At 40.5% G+C, this 13,022-nt stretch overlaps 1 protein-coding gene across 3 annotated transcripts in view; it reads left to right on the forward strand.

The window, feature by feature from the left end:
* AOAH (acyloxyacyl hydrolase) overlaps positions 1 to 13,022 on the forward strand; it is a 119,094-nt gene that overhangs the window by 20,728 nt on the left and 85,344 nt on the right. For all 3 annotated transcript variants that reach the window (XM_077809231.1, XM_077809233.1, XM_077809232.1), the window contains exons 3-5: positions 2,356 to 2,451; positions 10,391 to 10,457; positions 12,072 to 12,171. In XM_077809231.1, the coding sequence (XP_077665357.1) occupies positions 2,356 to 2,451; positions 10,391 to 10,457; positions 12,072 to 12,171 (263 nt within the window). The remainder of the gene's footprint in view (positions 1 to 2,355; positions 2,452 to 10,390; positions 10,458 to 12,071; positions 12,172 to 13,022) is intronic.

Consider the following 13,022-nt stretch of genomic DNA (forward strand, 5'->3'; position numbering starts at 1 on the left):
TGGTGGGAGAAAAGAGACAGGACTCAGCTGTATTGAATACAAAGGGAATTCTTTATTTGCGCTGCTGGCAACAAGTAGATCTTAGAATTCTCTCCAGCTCTCTAGCTCCTAGAATACACACACACTGTGCTACTGATTGTCACTACACAGGCACACTCTCTAAGTCTGTCTGCACTGCAACCAGGGATGTAATTTGCAGCTCATGTAGACATTCCCATGAGAGCTTTAATCTAGCTAGCTCATGGAAAAATAGTAGTGAGGACACGATGGCATCAGCAAACTCTGTACAAACCCTCCTCCCTTGCTGGTACATACTTTCTTGACCAGCCAGGGCCTGCATGTCCTCACTGCTATTTCTAGTAAGCTAATTAGATTAAAGCTAGCAAGGGTACAGCTACATGAGCTGCAGATCACAGCCCCAGTTTCAGAGGAGTCAGCCTAAGCCTGACTTGAACTTCGCAGTCAAGGAAGGGTCTGCTGATTATTTTGGTCAAGACATAAGAACGGCCATACTGGGTCAGACCAAAGGTCCATCTAGCCCAGTATCCTGGGTTCCGACAGTGGCCAATGCCAAGTGCTTCAGAGGGAATGAACAGAATAGGGAATCATCGAGTGATCCATCCCCTGTCGCCCATTCCCAGCTTCTGGCAAACAGAGGCTAGGGTTACCATCCCTGCCTATTTTGGCTAATAGCCATTGATGGACCTATCCTCCATGAACTTATCTAGTTCTTTTTTGAACCCTGTTATAGTCTTGGCCTTCACAACATCCTCTGGCAAGGAATTCCACAGATTGACTCTGTGTTGTGTGAAGAAATACTTCCTTTTGTTTGTTTTAAACCTGCTGCCTATTAAGACTTTGCATCATCTAACATGGCTCCTTTTAAAATTGCAGATCCTTCACCCCATAGCCTCACTGAAGGGAGATCCAATGACAGGTACCCCAGTTTTATATGGAGCTATATTCAGCTTTTGAGCAACAGCTCTGTGCAGGGCCAATGTGGAGCCACCCCTCGAGGAGCACCAGAGACACTGGACCTCTCAAAGGCACAGCTCTCTAGTGCTTCCCCTTGCACACAAGGAGACTGAAATGTGCTCTGTTGGGATTAAATAGAACCTCTTCCCTCCTTCTCTGCCATTTCCCCTGGTGCACCAGCCTTTCTCTGCTGTCTGGTGCAGTGGAGGCAAGGCTGTGTTCCCACTTGCACAGGCCTAGAGCAGCAGCGAGCAGTCCCTGAGCTTACCAGAGCTCAGAAAGTGACCCCTATACAACCACATAAAGGGAGCATGGTGAATTTAGGAAATATTTCGGCCTTAGCAAATGTTTATTTTGTTGTCTTGGGGCCTGCTCTTACAAGCCCTCTGTGTGTAGAACCTCCATTGACTCCCATGGAGATCCTGTGCAGGACTATGCCATGTTGTCAGTGGAGTGTTTTGTCTGATGTGTTATATTTGTGGTTGGTGATTTCTAATCTACAGTCATGCAGGAGTTTTTTGTCCTTCAGCTTTTGCCTATTTCTGTCCAGGTGCATGCTGTGAAGATGTAACAGTTAAGTCACTGTGAATCAACCTTGGGCATGTGATTGCCAGCTATGTGCAAAATGCCAAGATGCTGATTACAATACTGTCTGTTGGAATAGTGTTGGATCACTAGAATATTTTTTTTCCTTCCTCAGTTTGTTTCTTCCTTGCAGGTGGGTTCACACTAGGGACAAGAATCAAACCTAGAAATTAGTTTGTTTGTACAGTGTTTCTCACCAATGTGGCTAACAAAATATTTTTCTATTGGAAAATACCATTTTGTAGAAATCTTAACTTTCTGCTGGAACGTGTAGATTTTCGAAAAAATTAATTTAAAATTTTTTGGATAAAAAGGCATTTTGATATTTTATTTCAAAGTGAATTTTTTAGAAATTTATTTTACATGATAAATTATGACATAACGTACAAAAATCAAAGTTTGAACAAAACATCTTGATTTTATTGGAATGAATTTTGTTTTCAGAAAGATTTTGTTCCAGGAAATTTCTGGTTTTCTTCTGATTCAGAATTAAAACAAATTTTGAAATGTCAGATTTGATGGGCGACTTGACCAGATCTAAATATGGCTGTATAAAATTCAGGCTGTTTTGTGCATTCATCTACCAATTGCATCCAATCTCTGGCTTGATAAGTAGCACTGTTTTAATAAAAGTTAGAAATAAAGTGGGGTTTTTTTTCCAGAACTATTGTCAGCCATGGAACATCTCAAAAAACAAAACACCCAATGGTTCATGTCCACTTGGCTATATTCACACTCTATTTAATCCTGTCATATGTATGAGATAGTGATCTCTTTGTTTTTGCTTGTTTGCAGGATGTGTGCTTGTGGTATCAGTAATTGAACAGCTTGCAATGTTTCACAACTGTACAGCAAAAGCAGCAATAGAGAGAGTCTGCAACTATCTACCTGGTAAATATCAAATACACCATATGTTATGCTGGTACCACTGTATTTCACTGTTAATTAAAAATTCATTTGAATCTGAAAATGTTTTACCCACTACTGTTACAAAATCTACGAATAGTGTATGTGAAAGACATCAAGGGTGAAATTGTAGCTCACTAAAGTCAGTGATCACTCCCACTGACTTTAGTGGAGCCAGAATTTCACCCCAAAGATACTTGCATATAATACCCTCAGTTTGTTTACTTTGTATATTTGTCAGCACTTTAAGAATAGCCAGTTTCACTGTATATTCAGTCAGTTTCCCCTGACATTTGTGCGAGTCTTTACATAGCAACTGGGAAGATGAAAACATTTTCAGAAATAAGAAACTGTTATAAACTGTTGTAAAGTCACAAAAACTGGCAGAGGGACTAAAGGGCAGGTGTAAGACATTCAATTACTTCAAAGTAGCTTTTTAAAATGGACTAGATATATGCCATAGTGCTGGTAGGGAACCGTACCTCACTCACCCGTCCAAAACATAACCCAGGGGCTGCACTTGTGCAACAGTAACACAATCCGCAGCATGCAGATGGCGTATCATGGGCAGCCAAGGCCTGAATGAGGTCAGGCACGTGCTGTGCTGCCAAGGGGGAGAAGGAGGAGAGGTGCTGTTCACAAAAGGCAAGCAGAAAGAAAAGGAGTACTTGTGGCACCTTAGAGACTAACCAATTTATTTGAGCATGAGCTTTCGTGAGCTATAGCTCACTTCATCGGATGCATACCGTGGAAACTGCAGCAGACTTTATATATACACAGAGAATATGAAACAATACCTCCTCCCACCCCACTGTCCTTCTTTTTGCAGGACAGTGGGGTGGGAGGAGGTATTGTTTCATATTCTCTGTGTATATATAAAGTCTGCTGCAGTTTCCACGGTATGCATCCGATGAAGTGAGCTATAGCTCACGAAAGCTCATGCTCAAATAAATTGGTTAGTCTCTAAGGTGCCACAAGTACTCCTTTTCTTTTTGCGAATACAGACTAACACGGCTGTTACTCTGAAAAAAGGCAAGCAGGAGAGCTACCCCTCAAGGGTCACGGTAGATTCTCCATTACTGACCATTTTTAAATCAAGATTGGATGTTTTTCTAAAAGATCTGCTCTAGGAATGATTTTGGGGAAGTTCTCTGGCTTGTGTTATACCAAAGGGCAGATCAGATGATCACAATGGTCCCCTCTGGCCTTGGAATCTATGAATCTGAAGCTGTCTCTAACTTCATGAATTTAAAAAGGCAGTTTAGGATTTTTCATTAAAGAGTTTTTTCATACAGTATCTTATTAATTCCATCTCTGAAAAGCTAATATTTTTCTCTTTAGTCCCTAGTTTCATGGAGGATGCATGTAGAATAATAATTCTATGCTTTCTAAGGTGTGGAGAAGCGTTTGCTAGAGGTCATTTGCTGAGTCAAATGAAGTCAGTCAGTTCCTGTTACATGAGACATGTTTTCATTTTTGACATCACAGGCAGATAACGATAGAGCTTCAATTATAAACCCTAATATTGCTGTTAAACTATGGTTTTCTTCTTTAAAAAAAAAGGCTCTGTAAAGATGACACACTGTGGTTCTATGTTTATTTTCACACAGTGAATCTATTTCAAATTTGTTCAGTGTACAAGTGATGAAATTTATTTTTAACTGCCAGACCTGTAAACTTGCCCTCTACTCTGAAGGTCAAGTTGCAGTCTTTGTGGTTTATACATCATTGTAAGTGTAAAAATTCTACAGGCCAAATTCTGCCCTCCTCTGTATGTATATAACCCCATCATCCCTTCAAGTTACATCTGTGCAACCTCATTATCTTCAGTGAGGCACATGGATGCTATTGCTATTCCTTGAGGGAAACGTTTGACCTGGGACTAGAAATTTGTTAACAATTCTATGGATGATGCATGAGTCAGAATGCAATCAAGCCCTCTCTCTCTCTCCTAGATGTATAGGCTCTGCAGAGCTAATAAGAGTAAAAAGCAGTAAAACTTACTTTTATCACTCAAGTAAATAGATATTATTTTGAATGCACTCAGGAAGCAGAGCTGTTGAAGAAAAAGGTACCATTTAAGCTGAAGGAGCAATTCTATTATTATAGATATGCCTGAAGAGCCTCATGAATAACAAAAACAAAGCTAATATACAACAATTCGGTTTTCAGAGGAACTAAAGGGAGTTGGGGTTTCTGTTGGCCTAATCTAACTTTCTTTAAGGTCAATATTCTTCACCTTCTTAAAATAAACATTTTTTACTTGAACCTCTTTCCCTTAGCAAGGCTTGTTTCTATAAAAAAGACTTCTGTGTATTTTTTTCTTTGTATCTGTGTGCATACAACACAGCAGGAGATATGTGTAAGTACAAATACTGACTGACTCTGAGGACATAATTATAAAATACTGGTCAGAGGTTGTGGTATATTGCCTGAAGCCAAATGCTAAATGTAATATGTACAATCCAAGAAGACTATATTTACCCTAAAAAAAGAACAGGAGTACTTGTGGCACCTTAGAGACTAACAAATTTATTTGAGCATAAGCTTTCGTGGGCTACAGCCCACTTCATCGGAAGCATAGAATGGAACATATAGTAAGAAGAGATTATACATATCTATATACAGAGAACATGAAAAGGTGGCGAGGAAGAGGCTAATTAATTAATATGAGCTATTATCAGCAGGAGAAAAAAACTTTTGTAATGATAATCAAGATGGCCCATTTAGACAGTTGACAAGAAGGTGTGAGGATACTTAACATGGGGAAATAGATTCAATATGTGTAATGACCCAGCCATTCCCAGTCTCTATTAAAACCCAAGTTAATGGTATCTAGTTTGCAAATTAATTCAAGCTCAGCAGTTTCTCACTGGAGTTTGTTTTTGAAGCTTTTCTGTTGCAAAATTGCCACCTTTAAATCTCTTACTGAGTGGCCAGAGAGGTTGAAGTGTTCTCCTCCCGGTTTTTGAATGTTATGATTCCCGATGTCAGATTTGTGTCCATTTATTCTTTTGCGTAGAGACTGTCCGGTTTGGCCAATGTACATGGCAGAGGGGCATTGCTGGCACATGATGGCATATATCACATTGGTAGATGTGCAGGAGAACAAGCCCCTGATGGCGTGGCTAATGTGATTAGGTCCTATGATGGTGTCACTTGAATAAATATGTGGACAGAGTTGGCATCGGGCTTTCTTGCAAGGATAGGTTCCTGGGTTAGTGTTTTTGTTGTGTGGTATGTGATTGCTGGAGAGTATTATTTGCTTCAGGTTGGGGAGCTGTCTGTAAGCGAGGACTGGTCTGTTTCCCAAGATCTGTGAGAGTGAGGGATCATTTTTCAGGATAGGTTGTAGATCTTTGATGATGTGCTGGAGAGGTTTTAGCTGAGGGCTGAAGGTAACAGCTAGTGGTGTTCTGTTATTTTCTTTGTTGGGCCTGTCAGGGTTTCCTTCCCCACTCTGAACTCTGGGGCACAGATGTGGGGACCAGCATGAAAGACCCCCTAAGCTTATTTCTACCAGCTTAGGTTAAAACTTCCCCAAGACACAAAATTCCTTGTATCTGGGATTCAGTATGTTACCACCACCAGGCGATTTAACAAAGAATTAGGGAAGAGACACTTGGAGACGTCTTCCCCCCCAAAAGAAAATATACCACCAAGCCTTGCATCCCCTTTCCTGGGGAGACTTGAGAATAAACAAGATGAGCACAGACCAGCCTTGGGTTTTTAGGACCCTAAAAACCCAATCAGATTCTTAAAAAAACAGAACTTTATTAGAAGAACAAAAAAAGATAAAAGAAACACTCTGTAAGATTAGAATGGAAGATAATCTCACAGGCAGTCAGACTCAAAACATAGAGAATCCCTCTAGGCAAAACCTTAAGTTACAAAAAGACACAAAAACAGGAACATACATTCCCTCCAGCACAGCAAATTTCACAAGCCAAAAACAAAAGAAAATCTAGCACATTTTCTAGCTAGATTACTTACTAACTCTGTAGGAGTTGGATTGCTTTCTTTCTTGATCTGTCCCCAGCAGAGGCATCATACAGACAGACAGACAAAGCCTTCCCACACTCCCAATTTGAAAGTATCTTGTCCCCTTATTGGTCAGGTGCCAGCCAGGTTACTTGAGCTTCTTAACCCATTTCAGGTAAGAGGATTTTATAGTACTGTATCAGAGCTTCTTAACCCCTTCCCTTTATATTTATGACAGGGGCTGTCCTGTAGTAGGTGACTTCTGGGTACTCTTCTGGCTCTGTCCATCTGTTTTTTCACTTCAGCAGGTGGATATTGTAGTTTTAAGAATGCCTGATTGAGATCTTGTAGGTGTTTGTCTCTGTCTGAGGGATTGGAGCAAATGCGGTTATATCTTAGAGCTTGGCTGTAGACAATGGATCGTGTGGTGTGCCCTGGATGGAAGCTGGAGGCATGTAGGTAAGTATAGCAGTCAGTAGATTTCTGGTATAGGGTGTTGTTTATGTGACCATCGCTTATTAGCACAGTAGTGTCCAGGAAATGGAACGCTTTTGTGGATTAGTCTAGGCTGAGGTTGATGATGGGATGGAAATTGTTGAAATCATGGTGGAATTCATCAAGGGCTTCTTTTCCATGGGTCCAGACGATGAAGATGTCATCAATGTAGCGCAAGTAGAGTAGGGGCATTAGGGGATGAGAGCTAAGGAAGCGTTGTTCTAAGTCAGCCATAAAAATGTTGGCATAGTGTGGGGCCGTGCGGGTACCCATAGCAGTTCCGTTTACTTGAAGGGGTATATATTGCCCCAAATGTGAAATAGTTATGGGTGAGGACAAAGTCACAAAGGTCAGCCACCAGGTTTGCCATGACATTATCAGGGATACTGTTCCTCACGGCTTGTAGTCCATCTTTGTGTGGAATTTTGGTGTAGAAGGCTTCTACATCCATAGTGGCCAGGATGGTGTTTTCTGGAAGATCACCGATGGACTGTAGTTTCCTCAGGAAGTCAGTGGTGTCTCGAAGATAGCTGGGAGTGCTGGTAGCATAGGGCCTGAGGAAAGAGTCCACATAGCCAAACAATCCTGCTGTCAGGATGCCAATGCCTGAGATGCTGGGGCGTCCAGGATTTCCAGGTTTATGGATCTTGGGTAGCAAATAGAATACCCCTGGTCGGGGTTCTAGGCATGTGTCTGCACAGATCTGTTCCTGTGCTTTTTCAGGGTGTTTCTTGAGCAGATGATGTAGTTTCTTTTGGAAATCCTCAGTGGGATCAGAGGATAATGGCCTGTAGAATGTGGAGTTAGAGAGCTGCCTACCTCTTGTTCATATCCCAACTTATTCATGATGACGACAGCACCTCCTTTGTCAGTCTTTTTTATTATCATGTCAGAGTTGTTCCTGAGTCTGTTGATGGCATTGTGTTCAGCATGGCTGAGGTTATGGGACAAGTGATGCTGCTTTTCCACAATTTCAGCCTGTGCACGTCGACGGAAACAATCTATGTAGAAGTCCAGTCTGTTGTTTCAACCTTCAGGACGAGTCCACACAGAATCCTTCTTTTTGTAGGGTTGGTAGGAAGGTTCTGTGGGTTAGTATGTTGTTCAGAGGTGTGTTGGAAATATTCTTTGAGTCGGAGACGTCAAAAGTAGGATTCTAGGTCACCACAGAACTGTATCATGTTCGTGGGCCTGGAGGGACAAAAGGAGAGGCCCCGAGATAGAACAGTTTTATGTTATTGCTATTCCCCCTGGAGCCAGTCATTATTTGTTTTGTTATGCCATTGGATATTTATATGCTGAGCTTCTTATGCTCATAAGGAATTCTGTGTGCATAGAAATGGCTCTAGCTAGCCAGCTCCCCAATGTCTACTTTCTAGAATTGATGGCAAGCCAAACCAACCCCTCCTCCTAGCTGCTAGTGAGACTGAACCAACCAGTTATCTCTTCTTGGGCAAGAGACGTTGTACAAACCTGCTGGCTTGTCTCCTCAACGGGAAGCATTAGAGGATGCTGTCAGCTTTTGTCCGCCATGGGAGATGTTGGGGAAGCCAGCTATTTTCTCTTACAGGACACTTCAAAGAGCCAGCTGGCTTGCTGGCTAGCTTTACCAAGGGTATTTTAATCAGTGATGGTAGCAGACATGGGATTGTGTTTATCCACTGCATGTGCCCTTTCAGGAGGGTAATAGCAAGATCTAATTCTGGTCAGGAGACCCATTTTTAACCAGCAGATTGATTATAAAAATCCAATCAAAAGAAATTATGTGGCAAAGGAGGCAAATAAATGAGTCTAATAACTTAATTGAAATAAAATATTTAACATGGGATAAGAAGGGTAAGCTGCAGTAGCTCTTGCAGCTATCATCAGCACCTTATCATTAAGAGGTAGTTGGGTATTTAATTTATGTACTCACAGCTACATTGTTAAACCTTTGGGGCCTGGCTCTCCCTTCACTTATACAGGTTTTACACTGATGTCACTCCGTTCACATCAGTGGAATTACTCCTGATTTACTCTGGCAGGAGTGAGAGGAGAGTCAGATCCAGTGCTGTCTTAAAACCTAGCAGTGTTTTGGAAGGAAATACTTTTTGTCTGGGGAAGAACCTCAGAATAGACCACTCCAGCTGGATGTTGGTTCTGATAAATCTGATTGGGTGAGGAAAGATAGCTACTTTGATTGGTGGATCCTAAGTGTTTATTTGGGCACATTAAGACGGACAGGAGAGAGATACATAGGAGTTTGCGGAACAGTGTTTAAGGGGGAGGTGACTGGAGACTTGGACATAGCTACTTTCTAGAGTCCTAGGAGTTGTGGGCTTTATTCTTGCTTATGTATTTTGCCACATTTACCATATACATACCTGTGTAAATGCACCTTTATTTTAATGTCTGGCTATGAGTCGTGCTTCACTGCCTATTAATAAGCAAAAACTGATATCCAGTTGTTGATTACAAGATACAGGAGACTGGTAGGCATTACAGCCCCAATTGAGTAGTACATCCCTGTTCAGCACATCTCTTAAGCACTTGGTTAAAGTTAGCCACATGCTTAAGTGCTGTACTGAACAGAGATGCATTTAACAATATGTACAAGTGCTTTGCTGAATCAGGCCTGAGTCCAATTATATGCAGGAAATACTCCCATTCCTCCACAGAACTACAAGATCAGACCCTAGTATTAGATTGTAACTGGATTCAAACTCAAGTTTCTCTCACAGCAGTGCACCGCTTTTCCCTCAAGGCTAATATATGATAGTCCAAGTACTTGTCTTTTTCAGTAAATATGTTGCTAAAGACTTTTTTTATAAACCGTATTTCGATGTGTATCCTTATTTGTTCAACTAAAAAGAATGAGATTTTAGTAAGTATTTAGAAAGGCCATAGTAATGTGAAAGATGAAAGGAAAAAGGAACACGATAGCTATTTGCTAAACTATAATTACTCCTTCTGTTATTCATTGCAAAATTATTTCTGTTCTAAAGATATGAGTTTTTTACCTGCATAAATACTTGAAGATATTAGGTAATTCCAGCAGTAATATGAACTCATACATCATTTTCTGCACATTGATTTATCTGTTTTGCTTTCTTTTTGAGTTACAATATAAGATAACAAGTGCTTTGTCCTTAAACTGCTTAGAAGATGCTCTTTAATAAATATTATGATAATTCTTAGCGCTTACATTATGCTATTCATCATTGCACTTAACAAACATTAATTCTCACTATAGTTCTGTATGACTCACCTACTAACACACAAAGAGTCAGAGCCTTGGTTAGAAGAATTTTCTGGTTCACAGTCATGTGCTGAAACCACTGACTGAGCACATGCCTTTCTCTAAAATAACCTGATATTTACCTTGACAGAGCAAGTCCAGCTGTGTTTCATGGGTTTGTAAAACTATCTTTAATTATGTTCCATTGTTTCAAAAATGTATGTTTTCCAGAAATACTGAACTTGCAAGGCATCTGTTACTTGGTAGCTGAGCTTTATGGGCCAGAACTAATTAAACTGTAAGTACTAATTAAACTGTAATTTTTCATCTAAAGTTTGCTTGTTTTAAGGGATTGTTTTTGGTTTTTAATGTACTGATGTATTGTCAGTGTGAATTGCGGGGGTTTCACTCTTCAAGTTCCATTAGTATGAGAGTGAGAATAACTCTTTTTTATATATAAGGTGTTCCAGAGAGACGCTCGATTAGGTAGTTTGGGCAGTAGACTGAAGTTATCTGTTGTAAGGACCCAGGGACTAAAACCGGGTCTGCAGAGACTGCGATGGCTGATAGTCCCACAGCACCCCTGGGGGCCATGCAGCGGCACAGCCAGGGAGCACAATGGAGAATAGGCGCCACAGGAAGTGCCACCCAAAAGACTCAAAAAGTGGTGATACTCTGAGGAACCTCTGATTGGCCAAGCACTCTATTTAACCCTAGGAAAGTTGTCTGGGCAACCATACAGACTTTGGCCTGCTGCGACACCAGATTTTGCTTGATCTCCTGTCTCCTAGTCCAGTTTGACTCTGACCCTGACTCTTGTTTATGGAACCTGCTTGCTTGTGCTTCCTCCAGCTCCTGCCTGGCAACTTACTGTTCCTGGTGAGCAGACCTCAGCCTGGCTGTGCCTGCTAGGCCAGACCGCCTATGCTCCGGTCCCATAAAGCTGTCCCTGAATGAATTAATAAATGCTATCGCTAGCTCCTACTACTAAGCATTTTTATAGATCTTTACATATCTGTAAATCTCAAATCAGGTCCATCTGTCTCTGTTACCTTTTGAAATTCAGTCCATTTGGCTGTGGAAGAAATTTCTTGAACCAGTGGTGTGTGGGGGAGATCATCTAAAGGGTCATAATATTTTAATCGCTTGTTCCCTAGCTTCCTTTTATACCTTAATAGGCTTTCTAACTGTCATCCTCTACTTGCTTCCAGGCCCTGAGCTTGATCTGAGCACTTGGGAGCCCCATAAACTAATTTAAATTCCTTTAAAAATAAAAGTAGATCATTTATTCCTCTTTGCAAGTTCTCTTTGCAAGATTAATTAAATGAATGTTTGCTTTACTTTCTACTTCCTTGGGGCTTTTTTTAAAAAAAAATCTAGCCCGGAGACCATGCTACAGAGCTAAGTAGTTCAGTAATCAAACATCTTGATTTAATTCTCTATAAATCCAGAGGTTTGTCCCAAAAGAAGGAAACTATCTTGGCACTTGTATCTGACTAGAGGTTTGAAGGATTTCTAGTTATTTTGTTGAGTCAGGGTTTGAAAATTTGTACTAGACAAATTGCATCTGGATTAACTTTATCCTTTTAAAAAACAACAACGAGGAGTCCTTTAAATCTTTGTCACGTGTATGGTTGCTTAAAAGTGAGTACAGTTATAATATATTTGATTCAGGGGCAGTATATAAAGCTCAGGGCTTCTTAGCCCTAGAATCTGGTTTTAAATGCTGAGTAAAATGCAATGGGAGAAAATAATTATGTTCAGGTAGCTACACTGAACTGAGCTTAAAGATGATTAATAAAATGAGTTAAGGTTCTTAGTATTCTGGATACTCACCCTTCCATTGAAGTAGTTTATATTCCTAATACCCAGGAGAGCTTAATGGTCTTTGTTGTGCACCATTTCCCTGTAGGTTAAAGTATAAAATGAATGCTGATGTGGTATGCCATTCCATTAAGCTGTGTAAACAGAATGCAGGACAACCGTTTTGTCACTTGTACCCTCCTCCTGAGGTAAGTTATGCTTGGATTTCTGAAATTACAGTGTAGAGGTCTGCTAAACTTGAATTGTACAATAGAAAGAATGAAGTTTGCAATCTTCATGCACTGAATTGCAAGCAGAAACACTTTAAATGTGGACAGTTCAAGAAAGCTTTCAGTAGAATAAAGGGTACATGGTACATCTTAATTGTTTCTTTGACTATGTGTGATCCTGCTGTCTGTAGTACCAGATGCATGGCTCTCAGTCTCCATTTATCACAATGGGAATCTTAGAGGTAAATTCTCCTGCACCATTGTGTGTGAGTGCATTTGCCCTAGAATGAGTAAAATTCTGGATTCCATGTTATATACAAGTAAACATCCAGTTTTTCAAGTAAAAAACTAATACGCACATACACAAATCCAAACTTTCAAACATAGATGCCCAAAGTTAGGTACTTACATGCATATTTAAGCACCTAAATAGAAATGGTTTGATTTTTCAAAGGTGCGAAGCATGCCCATGTTCCATTGTCATCTGTGAGATATATTGGGTTGCTCAGCCCATTTGAAAATCAATCCATATATTTAGGCACCCATTTCTGAAAATCTATAGAACCTGGGACAGAATTCAGAAATCTAAATCTGAGTAAAATGCTGTGTGTGTGGTCTCTGATCCAGTGCCCACTGAAGTCAATCGGAGCCTTTCTGTTGGCTTCAGTGGGCTTTGAATCACGTCCATAAGAAGCGAGCTGGTTTAAATTCTGTTGCTGTTTAGAAGAGGGAAAATAACTGACTTCCCACTTCTCTGACTTCATTAGTGCCAACCGCTGAGCATGACAATAAATTTCACTTTACAGCATGCGTGCATTGCATACATGTAC

Source organism: Eretmochelys imbricata, chromosome 2 (genome assembly GCF_965152235.1).
Source record: "Eretmochelys imbricata isolate rEreImb1 chromosome 2, rEreImb1.hap1, whole genome shotgun sequence".
Taxonomy (NCBI): Eukaryota; Metazoa; Chordata; order Testudines; family Cheloniidae; genus Eretmochelys; species Eretmochelys imbricata.